A 15953-nucleotide genomic window follows, 5' to 3' on the forward strand; every position below is an offset into this window, starting at 1 on the left:
TTCCCCCTTCTGCCCAGCCAAGGGCAGCTGCTGCCAGGGATGATGGGAACGGCAGTGCAAGTCCTCCACACTGAGTACCCCGCTGAGCCCCCTTTACCAGCTCTGAGCTGAGCTCCTGTTTCATGCGCTGTTTATCTCGCGAGTGCACCGCCGGATCCTTCAAATACCGAACCGCTTGAGAGATGAGAAGGTAGAAGCAGTTTTCCATGGTGAACATCAGGAGGGGCCTGGAACAAAGATGGGGTTTATTGAGCCACCGAAAAGCGCTAGCAGGGGAGTGGGGAAAGAAATCCTTTTTTAAAGATATTTGCTGTGGGTTTGAAAGCAACTTCTCCAGCAAAGGCAGGTCCTCAGCACAGTCCTAAGGCCAGGGAATATTTGAATTGTTCAGCAAGGGACCTGCTGCTTGTATTTCCTCCCTCCCTCCCTTTTTTCTTTTCCTGTATTATTTTTATATATGCCAAACTTTGGGGAGTATAATATGCACTCCCCCCCCCACCTAAAAGAAGGTGAAAATTTGGGTGCGTCTTATACACTGAATGTAGCCCCCACCTACCCGCCGACCCCACCCTTTGGCCTCTGCCTCCCAACAATTTGCCTCCTTGCAGTTTCAGCTTCAGCACAGCCTGATTAGCACAAGCAGCTGATTGTCGGTTGGATTGGCCTCACAATGATCAGCTGTTTCAGGCTGCAGGGATTGCCATTGCCTATTGCCGCCTCCGCGCACCCCATTTTCAGCCTCCACGCCCCATTTTCAGCTTCTGCATGCCCCGTTTTTGGCCTCTGCGCACCCCATTTTCCGCCCATTCTGATTCCCATCGCCCAGAGCAAGCGGAAAATGGGGCGCGCGGAGGCGGCAATAGGCTTTGGCAATCCCTGCAGCCTGAAACAGCTGATTGTTGGAAGGCCGATCCAACAGACAATCAAGAGCGCGTATTATACTCCCAAAAGTTCGGCATATATAAAAATAATACAGGAAAAGAAAAAAAGGGAGGGAGGGAGGGAGGGAGGAAATGCAAGCAGCAGGTCCCTTGCTGAACAATTCAAATATTCCCTGGCCTTAGGACTGTGCTGAGGACCTGCCTTTGCTGGAGAAGTTGCTTCCAAACCCACAGCAAATATCTTTTTTTTTTTAAAGGATTTCTTCTCCCATGTTCTAAAGGTGGTCAAAGCTCCGAGGTCCCTACTTGGGTGTCTTGTTCCCTTCCTGCTGAGGGGAAGGTCCTGCAGCCAGATTGAAGGGGTCCTTCTTCTTATCCAACTGTGGGAAGAAAGAAAAGCAGCATCAGAACTCAAGACGAAGTCATGAGTCTTTCTTTTTTTCAGTGCTCCAGCCACTAAACTACCGTTCCAACCTAAGGAAACAGGGTTAGAAAATACCTTGGGGGTCATCTAGTCCAACCCCCCTGCTCAAGGCAGAAGACCTTACACATTCCAGACAAGTGGCTGTCCATTCTCATCTTCAAAACCTTCAGGGATGGATCACCTACGAGCTGTTCCCCTGATTAATTGTCCTCTCAGTCAGGAAATCTCTCCTTAGTCCTAGGTTGCAGCTCTCCTTGATAAATCTCCATCCCTTACTTCTTGTCCTCAGGTGCTTTGGAGAAGAGGTTGACCCCCTCTTCTCTGTGACACCCCAATTGTGGCCTCACCACTGCAGTATAACATAAGCTCTTCTGAACTCTTACCTCCCCTAACATGTTCAGGGCCACATTGATGGTGGCCAGCAGGGTCCCAAAAGAGGGTGCCACCTCCGAGTCGAAGGCCGGAGTCGTAAAGCTGAGCATGAAAAGGATGTTGTACTCTGCCAGGTCCAGGGACTGCGGGAGGAAGCAGAATCAAAATGCACATGGAGCAGGATCAATATTGTTTGCTATTTTCATGGGCTACGTTTCCTCGCTCGCCGTGGGGCTGCCCTAGGCGGCTTAGAGCAATGCAAAAGAAGAAATGAAAAGAGTGTAAACAGAAGTAAAATAATCGAATAAACGAAACTATAAAAAGGAACACAATGAGAATGCATCAGTATGGTAACGGAAAAAAATTAGCATTAAGAGAAAATAGAAATTAGAAAATATTAGAAAATATCAGAAAATATTAGAAAGATTAGAGAAAAGGTTAAAGGGAGAATCTATTATAGTGTTTCCCAACCATAGGCCTTGATTGGATGATGGGGAGTAGCTGTCTGCAAGGAGCATCAATCCTTCCATTCCCCACCATGCAGTCAGAGCGGAAGAAGCTTCTTGGGAGAGAAGCGAAACCTCTTCAAAGAAAAAGACCCAGAAAGTCCAATCGCCTCTTGAAAAAAGGCACTTTTAAGGACAAACTATTTGTTGTCCCTTCCTGGCTCCTCTACCTGGTCGAGAAGGATCTGACAGATGTCAGGGGTGAAGTGACGTAAGGCCGCAAGACACTTGCTGAGGATTTTCAGGAGGCTGTACTGGACGGTGCGCAGAGCCTTCTGCTCGGCCGCCTCCGACTCAGGGCTGGACGCCTTGGCCGAAACCTGCGGGGCTCTCTGGAGGCGAGGCAGGACCGCCGAGGGAAGGGACTCGCCGTTCTTGGCCTGGAAAGAAACCCAGGGGAGTGAGGGGGAGACCCCAGGCAGACCAAATGGGGCTCACACCCAGGTGGGAATCAGCCGCTTACCTGCAGGTAGTGCTGAAGCATTTTGCGGCTGTGGAGCAGCGAAGTGCAGGACTGGCACAAGTAGCACAAATTGACCTGGAACAGACGAGAAGGCGGGGAAACACAGGTTGTCCTCGACTTATGATCAGAAGTAAAGGCAAAGTATCTCCTCGCACATCTCCTGTGCTCATCCCCGTTTCAAAGTCGAAGAGCCAGCGCTGTCAGTGGTCATGTCTCCGTGGTCATGTGGCCGGCATGACTCTACGCCGAAGGCGCATGGAATGCTGTTCCCTTCCCACCAAAGGTGGTCCCCGTTTTTCTACTTGCATTTTTTAACGTGCTTTTGAACTGCTCAGTTGGGAGAAGCTGGGACAAGTCACGGGAGCTCACTCCGTTACTCAGCACTAGGGGTTTGAACTGCCGACCTTTCTGATTGCAAGCTCAGCCTCTTAGCCACTGCATCCCTTTACGACCAGAGGTCTGTTGCTAAGCAAGGCAGTTCCCGTACCTGGACGTCCTTGAGCAGCTGGGGCAGGTGGAATTGCCACTCCTTCATGAAGTTGGACAGCTGGAGGAGGAACCCCACGGTGTGATCAGCTTCTTCCAGGCAGGCCAGGCTCTGCACCGTCCGGACGGCGTTTAAGCACTGTGGGTAGAAAACTCTTGAGCCCCACGGTCCCCCATGGTTCTCCCGAGGGGAACGGGCTGACGAAGAGAAGCCCACCTGAAGGATCCTTTCCTGATGGACGCCCACAAAGTCCAAGGCGTCGGTCAGGAAATTGTACCGGAGGGTCTTCAGCAGGCGCTCCATCAGCGATATGGAGAGGCGATAGACACCGGGCCAGGACGGGCCGTCCAGAGAGCGCCGAGAGGAAACGGGGACCTGCGCAGGCAACCATGGTCAAACCGCGAAGCAAGAAAACAAGCCTGGATTTGTCCAGGGACATTTGTGGGTGGATCCCCTGCTCACCTGTCCCCCTCCATTGCTGCTCAGCTGGTAGACGCTCAGGAGGGGCAAGCAGATGCTGTGAAGGATGCCGGCTGTGGCCACGGCCGCTGCCCCCTAAAAGAGAGGGGGAAATCAGAGGAACTCAGGGGCTGCACCCCGTGTCAGGCAGGGACGAAGACTCATGTGGCACCATGTGAATGTTATGGTTCTTGTGTTGGATGCTGTTCTGACCGAGGCTTCTTCCCAAGAGCATGAAGCAAACTCCTGGTCCCCACAAAAAAAAACCTTTTCCTTAATTGACTGTGAATTCTGCTCCTTCACCTCCAGCAAAGTCTTTCAAGGGAGGATTTACAGTCACAGACCTTCTCTGGCTTGGAGTGCTGCCAGGCCGAGATCTGCAGAACTTGGCAAGGAGTCTCGGAGAGTCAGGAACCAATGAAGCGAACTGATTGTCTCCTGCAAACTCCACTCCCCTTTTGCTCCCCCTTTCTTTCCTCTGGGAGGGGCCACTCATTGTCCACCCGTGGCCTTACTCCCAAGTCCACCCCTGTTCTTTAGCTGCTCCCTTCGTCTGGCAGCTCTGTGCATGCGCACACTGGGAACAGGCTCCAGCTGTTCTTCTGCCCCACTGATGTCTGACTCGGAAGGCAGCTGATAACTGTCAGACAGCCTTGGCCCCCTCTCTGCATCCGACACAGAGCCCTCATCAAAGCCTTCCCAAGACTCCAGGACTGGCCCAGGTTCCTCTCCAACTTCCTCACTCTCCGAAGTGGCTGCCAGCTCCACTGGCCACTGGCACGGACCACAACAGATGCATAGTCGGCCCGTCAATCGACCTTCTGCTTACCTGCTGAGTCTTGGCCAAGGTGAGCAGCAGGTGCAGTGAGGCTTCGGTGAAATGCAAATTCTGCTTCAGCCTCAGGCTGACCTCCAAGGTGGTGCAGAGGGTGGGGAGCAGAGGGAGGCTCCGCGTCACGTGCAGCCAGCCGTCTCCCTCTTCGTCCACTTCGCACAGCTCCTTGGCCAAGTGGAGGCCTAGCACGCACACCTGGGGAGGGAGGGGGGAGAGACTTAAGCCCACCTGGTTCTGTGCTTGAGACGCTAAGTTCTAGTCCCACCTTAGCCATGAAAGACAGCTGGGTGACTTTGGGCCAACTACGGGACGGTGAGTTCTAGTCCCGCCTTAGGCACGAAAGCATTGGCTTTGGGCCAGTCCCCCTCTCTCTCAACACAGCCCACCTCACAGGGTTGCTGTTGTGGAGAAATTATAGGAAGAGGCAGGAGTACATTCACTGCCTTGAGATACCAATACAGTAATAAAGGAGGGATAAAAATCTGAATAAATAAATGGCAATGAATAAACCCCGCCATGCTTTCTGCCAGTTATTTTCTAACAAGCGAGCGAAGTGAGACCACCCCAAAGCATCCGATGGCTAAAAGGAAGACTTGAGATATCGTATTTCTCTGTTCCTCCCAACGATGCTAAAGAGCCCCGGCATCTTATTATCTTCTGGCAAGGCAAGATTGTCAGAATATTCATAAACTGGCAGAGGCATGGTAACAAGGTCAGCCAATGAGGCTTCTTTGGAAACAGAAACAGAAAAGAAGTCTGGGCGTGGCTTAGCTGTACTGAGCTCTGAAACGAAATTTGTCTGCTCTCTGAATTGAAGCTGGAAACCCATCTCTCCTCTCTACCACGTTGGAAGAATCTGCTGTGGGCATTGTACATTTATTCATGTGTTATATTGTCTATAAAGAGAAGTTAATGAAACCTGCTGAATCAGTTATCTGTGTGTGATTTCTGGATGTGATTTCTGCAACAAACTCTTAAAAGAGATGACTTGCCCCGTCTCGCTGGTCCTTCTGCTTGTGCCGGGAGATGTCATCCGTCTCCATGCTGTCTTTGTCCTCCAGGGAATCTCCCGAAATCAAGCAGTGCCGGGTGTGATCGAAGAGGGCGATGAATTCCTCCTGAAGGGTCTCACACACGCTCAGCACCAGCTGCGAGTACTGAGGGATTTCGCTTGCTGGGAATGGAAAAACAGAGAGAGAGAGATGGAGCTTTGAAGCGAAGAAAGGAAAATTCAAGCAGGAGCAGAGTTCAAAAGTCACGTTAGAAAGGACGACTTCAACAAAAACAGGAGTGGTGGAAACCTGGAACCAACTTCCCAGCGAAGATAGTGGGTCAACTGCCAGTAACTGAGTTTAAACAGGCTTGGGAAAAACACATGTCTGCCATCTGACAAAAATTTTAAAAAATAAGCTTTTTTTTAAATCTCAAAAGGTAGACTCAAGGTTTTTTTCTGTTTCTATGAAAGTGCGTTCACTTGCTGAAATTTGGGCTATGAGTTTGCACAACTCCGAAGGTTAACGGCTGGTCCAATGCTGCAGTACAGCAAACAGGTAATACAGGTAGTCCTCAACTTACGACCAGAATGGAGCCCAAAATTTATGTTGCTCAGCGAGACACTTGTTAAGTGGGTTTCTCCCCATTTTACGACCTTTCTTGCTATAGGGGTTAAGTGAATCACTGCAGTTGTTCAGTTAGTCACTTTTTTCCACTGCCGTTGTAACTTTGAACGGCCACTAAACGAGTCTAGGAGCACCTGAATTGGACCTCTGGCATCCAACGCAGACATTTCTTCCGTTTTTCAACCACGGATCAAACCTAGAAGAACCCGTGAGGCCTCCCCTGCCTCCCGCTGACCTTTTGTTTCTTTCATCTGCAGGACAGTGATGAGTGCGGAGAAGACCTTGGCCTTGGCCTTCTCCATCATCTGCTGGTCAGCCTGAAGGACTCCATCCAGGATCTGCGTCAAGGAGTTGAGGATTTCGTCCGCCGAGCCCAACTTGCTGACAGCAGGGAGAAAAAGCAGGAAGGGAGAAGAAAGCTCTTGAGACACCAGGTTAGAACCTGCCAGGTAGGTCAGAGTAGATATATTCATGAACTGGAATAGGGCATAGCAACAAGGTCAGCCAATGGGAGCAGAAACACTTTGGAGCCTGGGGGCGTGGCTTATTAGTATAGCTCTGAGTCTATGCTGAAGCAAAAACTAGTCCTCTGCTGCTGGAACTGAACTGGAACTGTTCTCTCCTCTGACTGTGCTTGCTTGTACTTGGAAGTACCACTCTTGGTATTGTATATATGCCTCATGTGTTATGTTATATATAAAGAGTCCTGAGCCGAATCAGTTACCTGTATGTGCTTTCTGGATATGACTGCTGCAACAAACTCTGACAAGGTATTTCTGATGCCCTCTGTTGCAGCTTCGGACCTAGGAATCGCTCCGGGAAGTGTGTTTTGGGGTGGACAAAAGTTGCCCCCCCCAGAACGGCTCCCAAATAACATCTAAGCAGGGTTGTTCAAGACTTACATCCACCTGACCCAGCATGACAGGAAAGGAGGGCATGTTACGGGTCCCTTCGATTAGGTATGTACACCTGGTGGAACCATGAAAAAGGGCCTTCTTGGTGGTGGCCCCTTTTCTACAAAAATCATTTCCTTGCAGGTAGGGTTGCCACCCACCCTGCTGCTTTTCCTAAGGCCCTAAAAATATGGAGATGGTGCTGATCAGGGAGCCGATTTGATTGTGTTTACCACCTGCCTTTATTATTTTTAAAGGTGACTAACATATTCAACACACTTTCTCCTACTCTTATTTATCTCACCACCACCACCATCCTGGCAGGTGAGTTGGGCTGAGAGAGACTGACTGGCCAATGAAAAAAATAAGTAAATAAATTTAAGGACTGCGTTTCCCAAACTTCCTCCCGCGTTGAAGTGCGGCAGGGAAAGGACTGGCGGGGTTTCCCCTGTTCCTAACTGAAAAGGCATCTGGGATTTCAGATATTCTCAGTCCTGCTGCAAAGTCTCGGGATCAAATCTGTGATATTCCACATCCAAAATTGGGGTTGTTTTCTCCCCCTAGGCAGCTGCATCTTTCCACCCAAAATACCCACCTCCTCCACTGTCGCAGCAGAATTAGCAGGAGGGTGCACAGCATAGATCCTAACTGCAGGCAGCACCCGGAAGTGGGAACCAGCAGCTACGGAGAGATTTCATTTCCAATGAGTGTCTTTTCAATATTAAATTATTATTACTTGTTTTAAACGTATTGGCCACCCAACGCCAGGAGTCAAACTGAAACAGACATTTAAATGGGGGTAAAGGGGCAGTAAAGTTAAAAAGAATTACTGTATTTTTCGGAGTATAAGATGCACCTCTCCCCCCCCCCAAAAAAAAGAGGGTGAAAATTTGAGTGCGTCTTATATGTCGCCCCACCCACCCCTGGCCCCAACCCTTTGGCCTCTGCCTCCAATTTACCTCTTTGCAGCAATTGGGGGCTTGCAAAGGTTTCAATAAGCTATGGCAATTCCTACAGCCTGAAACAGCTGATGATCGGGAGAAATTGAAAGTGAAACTAGCTGTGTGGCAAATTGGTGGGAAGCAGATTTTTTTTCTTGTACTAATCAGGTTGTTTGTTGCAAGGAGGTAAGTCAACAACTATAAATGCCTACAGAATGTTCAAATTATTAGACTTATTTTTTAAAGACTGCTTTATTATTGTTCTAGACAACAACAAAATGAAGCAGCTTTTTAAAATAAATGCTTGATCTGAAGAGGCCCAGTGCTATTGTTTTAAAAAGTGCTATTCTTTTAAATAGCAGATAATAACTATACTTCCAGTAATCACATCAATTTTAACAGCATCTGTACAAGTACAGTCTGAAATATAACACTACAAACAGTGTATATTGTCTGTGCTGTTTCTGGCAAGGAGGCAAATTGCTGGGAGGCAGAGGCAGATATTTTTCCCTTGTTTTCCTCCCCAAAATCTCAGTGCATCTTATACTCCGAAAAATACGGTATTGTGATTAGCAAACTTGCGTTATAAAATAATAAGAAAGGGGAAAGAATAAAAAGGATCAAGGCAATTTCTGAAGGGACCCCAAACGTTGTAACTTGGCTCTGCACAGAGGATGCACCTCAGGGAAGTGGGGGTAACATTTCGGGGCTGCCTCAGAAACCTCCCTACGAAAAGGACCCAGTTTAGGGAAAATAACTGATCCGTAAAGCATATTTTAACACTGACGTTGTTCATTTCCATGTTGCTTTTCATCTCTCTATTCAAGGAACAGAGGAAGGCAGAGCAGGGTCTTTTACTCATGGAGTTAGAAGACTCCGAATCCAAGGGCATAGTTTTGAAAAAACAGAGGAAAATATGAATATTTTTGCTGACTACTGAGGCAGGCCCTCAGAACTGATGGGCCGAAAAGGGCTGAGCCCCCCCAAACAGCCTCGCCTCTGCCATTTCTGCGAGGTCACCCACAAGGAAACATAGGTTGGAGGGCTGAACCGCGACAGGTTTTTAAAATGGGAATTCTCACCAAAGCCTTGGTCCCACTCAAGACATCCAGGAACAGCTGCTGAACCTCCGTGTCGGTCAAGTTCACAATATCAGCCTGAGAAAAATCAAGCTTGTGATTTAAAAGCGGTAAAGCGATGGCCTATTTCTCGTGCCTATAAATCTCAACATTAATTTATAGATTTTAACACAAGGAAGTTTTCCGTGTGTGGTAATAATCACTTAACAACTGTGGCAAGAAAGGCCATAAAATGAGGCAAAATTCACTTAACAAGCGTCTCACTTAGCAACAGAAATTTGGGGCTCAATTGAGGACGTAAATCAAGGTTTGTCGTAACTTCAAACAATCGCTAAACGACCTGTTGTTAAGCAAGGACTTAATCCTTTTGAAGAAATTTCTCTTTGGCCCCAGAGTGTTTTAAGACAGGCGGCAAGAGATTCCGTGGCCCTTACGTGGCTGGTGGAAACCACAAGCAGCATTCGCCAAGCGGAGATCAGCATCTGGTACTCGGTCACGGAAGCGCAGCCGCTGCCCTGTCTCGGCCACGTGGAGGGCCAGGGACTTCACGTAGCCCGACCAGTAAGCAAAGCACTTCTCGGCCGAAAACTTCTTGAGTGTGTCCTTCAAGGACTGGTCCAGAGACCCCCTGCAGGCAACAAAGATACAGTTAGAGGATTCCCCCTTGGAAAACCATCAAGATCACAAGCGGAGGGGTTCAAAACGTTGCTGAGAATGGAAAAATAAGATTCTTAATGCAAATTTGCCCAAGGGAGCTCGGATATCAAATATGGTGAAGGTTCCAGCATGAGTAGCTGAAAAGAGCACTGAAAAATCTAAGTAGAGCATTGCAAGCTAACTCTGCCCACAGCCTGGAGAGCAATTAATCAGTGGAATGATCCAGAAGTTGTGGATGCTCCAACACTGGAAATTTTAAAGAAGAGACTGGACAACCATTTGTCTGAAATGGTATAGGATTTCCTGCCTGAGCAAGGGGTTGGACTAGAAGACCTCCAAGGCCCCTTCCAATTCTGTTATTCTAACGACTTTGAGAAAAAGGTGAGGAGCAAGATTCTCAATTCTGACATCTGTACCCGTGTCTTTCTTCCTAGGTTGAATTTCTTCTTCACTCATTCTATTAATGTCACTTACTTGACCACGGAATAAATCTCCAGGCAAATGATTTTCATTATCAAGGCACAGGTTTCCAAGACACTCAGCTGCAAACAGAGAAAGGAACATGAGAGTTGTCTTGCTTTTTTTACCTGCAATTTCTGGCAGGTGACCGTTAAACAGAGAGCAGCAACTTCCAACCACCCAGGAATTCTTTGCCTTTGCTTTACATCAAGGACATTCCTGGCCCAGAGGCAGAGGAAGCCACGGGTTCAGAGCGGCCAAGGGGGCTAAACTCTGTCCCGTCCCGTGAAAGTCCCATTTCCTTACCTCAGATGTTTCGGATGGTGGAGGAAGGGTTCCAAACAACGGGTTGGTTAAGTTTCCCCAAAACATTGGCCTAGAAACACACAAAATGCTGTAGGTTTTTTTCCCCCTCCTCTTGCCCTTCTCCTCTGCTGCTTTCTCATTATGTTCATTTTTCAGAATTTTATATTTTGATAAACTAATAAAGCTCGCCGTTTGAAGAGAAGAGAGAGAGACACACAGACAGACAGACAGAGAGAGGGAGGGAGAGAGAAAGAGACAGAGAGAGAAAGAGAAGGAGCGAGACAAAGAGAGAGACAGAGGAAGAAGAGAGAGAGAGAGAGAGAGAGAGAGAGATGCACTCACTTGTTCCTGAGGACCAGCATGGCGCTGTCTCGGCGGTCCTGCCACAGGGCGTGGAGAAAAGCAATGGTGGCTCGTTGCAGGAGGGGGGGGCACCAGTAGCGCTCCTGCTGTTTGGAGTCAATCAGCTCCAGGACCACGTGAAGGCAGCTCCATTCCCCTAAGCTGAACTCCTGGAAGGGAAGGGGGAGAGGGGAACACGTCCAGGTCCTGACTTAGGCCACAAAAACTGAATTGATAGCCGGCGGTTAAAAACCACCTTGAACCCAGCACGGGCTACTTCAGTCTGGTGATAAGAGGACAGTTGTCATCCTAAGTCAAGAACTACCTCTGCTTTTTCCCGTTTCAGCACAACTGAAACGGCCCATTAAGATGTTTGTCTATGTTTCCTATTTCTTAATTTCTCAGCCACACCCCCTAGATTTTAATAAGAGTTGGTTCCACAGGTCTGGTTCTTCACTCATTCACACAGCCCTGAAAGAGTGGAAATAATGGAGATCACGGCCGGCAGGGGAAAAGTTTTGAAACGAGCTGCCAGGAAGGTTGCGTCAAGGACCTTTGTGTTGCTGGAATAAAACAAAGATTTTCCAAGTTGTGGAATTCCAAAAAAGCCCTGACTGACAGGCAAAGCTCCAATGACAGAAAATGGATAGCAAAATAGGAAGTAATTTTGTTTCGGTCTCTTATGATACTTTGAAAAAACCTTGGTCTGTTTACAGGTATGAACATTCGTTTAACAACTGTTTGAAGTTATGACAGCACTTTAAAAAGGTTATTTAGGACTGGTCCTTGCCCTTGCAGCATCCCCGCAATCGTGACCTGGGGGCTTTTCAACTAGCATGTATTTGCCATTGTCCCGTGCTCGCCACCTGCACCTTTTCCAGACAATGGGTTTTAAGCCGGATTCGCTTAACAACGGTGTCCAAAAACAGTTGTGATAGTCAGGCCTGGCTCACATTGTTTAGCGAGGGCAATCCCAGTCCCAATTGGGATGGCAAGTCGAGAGCTGCCACATCGATTTGCCTTTCATGATGTGATTAGGGGAGCTTTCCTGCAGCGGAGGGCCTGTCGCGAGCGTTACCTTGCAGCCCTCGCTCCCCTCTTTCACTTCCAGGTTAAGGAACAATTCGATCAGGCCCGGCTGGGTTTCCACGGCCACCGTGAGGAAGTCGAGGATCATGACTTTGATGCGCACGTCCTCAATTCTGCTCTGCAAGCGGGTCAGGAAGGCATCGCGGATGGCAGAGGCGTCACTGCCGAGGCAGGCGTAGACAGACATCGGAGCCACCTAAGGGGGGGATGGGGGTGGGGGGGACGAGGCAAGATGAGGAAGGGAGGGCATCGATGCCAGGCCCCCGGTGCCCCACAGCACGGGAAGGGCGCACTGCCCCATATAGTTTATTACAGGGTGGTTCATTGTAACACAATGTGATTCTCAACGAATATATACGATGTGTGGAACTTCGACCTGACCATCATCTCAACTGGGCTTGAGGTGCAAAGAATCAGGATCACTCGTTAAGTTCCGGTTAAGAACCCAAAGGTGCTTTTTCCAATAGGCAACTGGACTTTCTTGGGGGGTTCCCCCCCCCTTGAAAACGTTAAGTTCCTTAGTTAGTTAGTTAGAAGTGAAGAAGCTTCTTGAATGAGAAGTGAAATGTTTTCAAGGAAGAAAAAAGAGAGAGTCCAGTTGCATTCTGGAAAAATTATCACCTGAATGACTGAGAATCTCCACAGGCTTCCAGTTAAGAAGATTTATTGCTCAAACCTATACACAAGAATACTAAATTCGGAAGATACAGAACCAGACAATACACTATTAAATGGGAAGGGGGGGGGGAGAGGGGAAAAACAGAAAAGAAAATACTAAATATACAAGTATATATTCAAGAGTGAGATATAAAGGGGGAAAATATAGGATAGATTAGCGAAGGGAAGGAATAATACTAAACTATATTTGGATTTGCAGAAATACCATCCCAAGAAAACATAAATTGAGATTTGAAAGAGACACATTTTATATAACAACAGAAAAAGGAAGAGAGGACGAAAGGAAGAGGAGGGAAGGAAGGAGAGGAAGAGAAGGAGAGAGGGTAGGAAAGGGAAGAGTAGGAGTAGGGGAGAGGTAAAGGAAGAAGGAAGGGGGAAGGAGAGAGGAAGGAAGGAAGTAAAGAAGGGAGGGAGAAAAGAAAGGGAAAATAAGGTGGTGTTAAAACAGGCAGATGGGATGGTAAATAAAGCAACTCAAACTGTATATTATAACCTTTTAAATGGAATAACAAATGTATAAGAATGACAAATGTAAAGAAGAAGAATAACTATGTGAATATATACCTATAATTGTATGTAAGAGAACAAAACATAAAAAAACTTTTCAGAAAAAAAAAGAATACTAAATCCGGACACCAGAACTCAAAAAGAAATTGGACGTAGACAGTTTGTGGGAATGCAACAATTCTAGGCTAGAGACTTACTTAACTCCACCCTCTCGGCTCTGACTGCTCTTTTCCTACAACAAATTGCACAGCCAGAGGTCCACATTGAAGCCTGACCCATTCATCATAACTCGGCAAGGAAGCCAAGAAGTCGTTGGAAACCCTGTTGGGTCACTTGGCCAGTTTCTAAAGCCAAGGACAGCAACGAAGGGTGTCAGAAGAAGAAAAAGGAACACTTACCGTTGCCAGCCGCTTCAGGAGCTGGATGGCTAGTCGTGGCAAGGCTGGGTCATGTTTATGGTAGATGTACTTGGCTAAGACAGCGATCAGATTGTTCCGGTGGGCCCCTGGGTTTGGGAGGGCAGAGGGTAAAGTGTCACATGCAAATGAAGTATTGATGAATAGGCAGTTGATTTTCTGCACAGGGTAAGCAGAATCCAAAATCATCTGAAAATTAATGCAAATCCTGTGCGTTAAGCGCAAATGGTTCGTGCGGAAGATAAAGCCATTCCCCAAAGGGCAGCAGGAAAGGACCTACCGTGCTGAGTCAGGGCGTGTTCCAGAGGAGACACGACGCTGGAGGGAGGCTTCAACCGGATGACGTTGTTGGTGACGGAGAACGCCAGTTTCACCGTCTGTATCAGGAGCTGGCCCTGAGACTCCCCATCACTGCGTTGCCAAGAAGAACCACGTTAAAACCCGTCCTACTTCTGCTCAGAATTGCACCAGCAGCCAAAGGACATGAAATCGTCCCCCTGTGGGCTTAACTCCCAAGTCCACCCCTGTTCTTTAGCTCTTCCCTTCGTCTGGCCACTCTGCGCATGCGCACCCTGGGAACAGGCCCCAGCTGTTCTTCTGCCTCACTGATGTCTGACTCCAAAGGCAGCTGATAACTGTCAGACGGCCCTGACCCCCTCTCTGCCTCCGACACAGAGCCCTCACCCGAGCCTTCCCCAGACTCCAGGAGTGGCCCAGGTTCCTCCCCAACCCTCCTCACTGTCTGACTCTGCTGCCAGATCAGCTGGCCGCTGGCATGGGCCACCAGAGTCTCTTCTTGAAAACCTCCAGGGATGGAGCCCCCACGTCTTGAGGCAAGTCATTCCACTGATTTAATTCAGACAATGCAGGCACTCACCTGCAGGACTGGCTGGCCATCACCATATCGATGGTGTCCACTCCAATGCCCATGATGCTGATGACCGCCTGGCCTGCTTCTGTATTGGCCAGGCTGAAGATGCAAAGGGATTGGAGGCTGGGGGCACTGCTCAAAAGGAAAAAAAAGGAAGAAGCTCGACTTTCTACGGGAGAAACATCTGGATGAGCTTCAACCTCACATCAGGAATTGAAAGAGAGGCTTGCTTTACTAAGAATGCAACATGGGTTTCATTGGCAGGCAGCAGGAAGAAGGAATAAAGCTGCAGACACAGCAGGTGAAGGAGGATAAAGGCCTCAAAGTAGCCTATCCAGGATGTAAGGTTGCTGAAAAAACCCCGACCTCACCTGCTACGAGGATCCATTTCAGGGCACAGATTCAAAATTGCATGGATCAGCTGGAGGATAAGGTACCCTGAAACAAAGGGAAAAGTTGCACCGTGTTCCAGAAGGGAGTTAGAATGGAAGAAGCTCAGCTGTCCTCCCAGGGCTGCTTCTCAACCTTAGCCACTTTAAGAGGTGGGGACTTCAACTCCCAGGGTTCTGGTCTGAGGAATTCTGGGGGATGAAGTCCATAGCTCTTACAGCGGCTAAGGTTGAGAAATACTCTCCTTGATGATCTGGGAAACTTTGCAGAGTTTTCTGCCCTTGAGAGCCTCACAGGAAACCACGAATACCAAGGAAGAGTCCCCCCCAAAAATGACAGGCTAAATCTCAGTCCTTCTGAGGGGAAGGGGGGGGAAGTCCTGCTTACCTATTTTTTCTCTCACTCCATGGGAGTTATAGCGCCACTTGTGATAATTTGGCAGCATCTCCTTCAGGACAAACACGATGCACGGCACCAGGCCCTGGCTCTGAGTGCTGCCCAGCTGCCCCTGAAGAAAACAGCCAGAAGGAGAGTTAAATGGGATGTTCCACCACTCAAATCACCCAGACGAAAATTAAGTAGCAAAAACCAAAGTCTTTCTGGCCGCAGGGTACCAGAAGGGATGCGAGGCTGCCTCTCTCTCTCTCTCTCAGCACATACCCGGACTAGGGTCATGACTAAATTCAGGAAGGAGATTGTCACGCCGTATTCGCCTTGGGGCTGCTCAATGCCCATCAGCAGATTCCCGTAGCCTCCAGCATTCATTCCCTCTGCACTGGGGAGAAAGAGCGAGTTAGCAGGCTGGGAAACGCTCTGGCATCTGTGCCAGAAGAGAATTGGGGGCACCGGGGGGGGGAGGGAGGGGAGGGGTGTTGATCTCTCTTTATAGACAAGTGGCAAGGGGGTATGGTAAATAATAGGGCCAGCCTGCTAACTCTTAGGTCTCCCACTCTCTTTCTCTTGAAAGTCGAGAACTATCTGTACATCAAGTTACCTGATCAGGTGACTCATATTAGAAACCGGATTTGCCACAAAAGGTAAAAAGCCTGTGTGATGAAGATCAGTCCAGACCTGGGGAGAAAGGTCAGAAATGTTCCGTTGTTTATTATTTATAAAATGTACTGGTTGCCCATCTTAACCATAGGGTAACTCTGGGCAGCTTACAGTTACTTATACAGCTAAAGCATAAAAAGTCATTAAGACCAAGGACACGTGGGGAGGGCAGAGGGGAGGAGAGGTGGGATCTGTTATTACTCAATCAAGCACCTCCATTGTGCTG

At 48.5% G+C, this 15953-nt stretch overlaps 1 protein-coding gene across 1 annotated transcript in view; it reads right to left on the reverse strand.

The window, feature by feature from the left end:
• NUP188 (nucleoporin 188) overlaps nucleotides 1-15953 on the reverse strand; it is a 29809-nt gene that overhangs the window by 1481 nt on the left and 12375 nt on the right. The window contains 26 exon segments of the mRNA XM_081967526.1: nucleotides 98-227; nucleotides 1188-1261; nucleotides 1689-1820; nucleotides 2354-2563; nucleotides 2647-2721; nucleotides 3134-3271; nucleotides 3350-3508; nucleotides 3596-3688; nucleotides 4422-4622; nucleotides 5420-5601; nucleotides 6282-6427; nucleotides 7535-7620; nucleotides 8963-9037; nucleotides 9394-9475; nucleotides 9477-9587; nucleotides 10091-10158; nucleotides 10382-10451; nucleotides 10724-10893; nucleotides 11802-12008; nucleotides 13396-13502; nucleotides 13694-13824; nucleotides 14291-14416; nucleotides 14656-14722; nucleotides 15062-15182; nucleotides 15335-15449; nucleotides 15669-15745. Of these exon segments, the coding sequence (XP_081823652.1) occupies nucleotides 98-227; nucleotides 1188-1261; nucleotides 1689-1820; nucleotides 2354-2563; nucleotides 2647-2721; nucleotides 3134-3271; nucleotides 3350-3508; nucleotides 3596-3688; nucleotides 4422-4622; nucleotides 5420-5601; nucleotides 6282-6427; nucleotides 7535-7620; nucleotides 8963-9037; nucleotides 9394-9475; nucleotides 9477-9587; nucleotides 10091-10158; nucleotides 10382-10451; nucleotides 10724-10893; nucleotides 11802-12008; nucleotides 13396-13502; nucleotides 13694-13824; nucleotides 14291-14416; nucleotides 14656-14722; nucleotides 15062-15182; nucleotides 15335-15449; nucleotides 15669-15745 (3153 nt within the window).

Source organism: Natrix helvetica (assembly GCF_964273705.1).
Source record: "Natrix helvetica genome assembly, chromosome: 15".
Taxonomy (NCBI): domain Eukaryota; kingdom Metazoa; phylum Chordata; class Lepidosauria; order Squamata; family Natricidae; genus Natrix; species Natrix helvetica.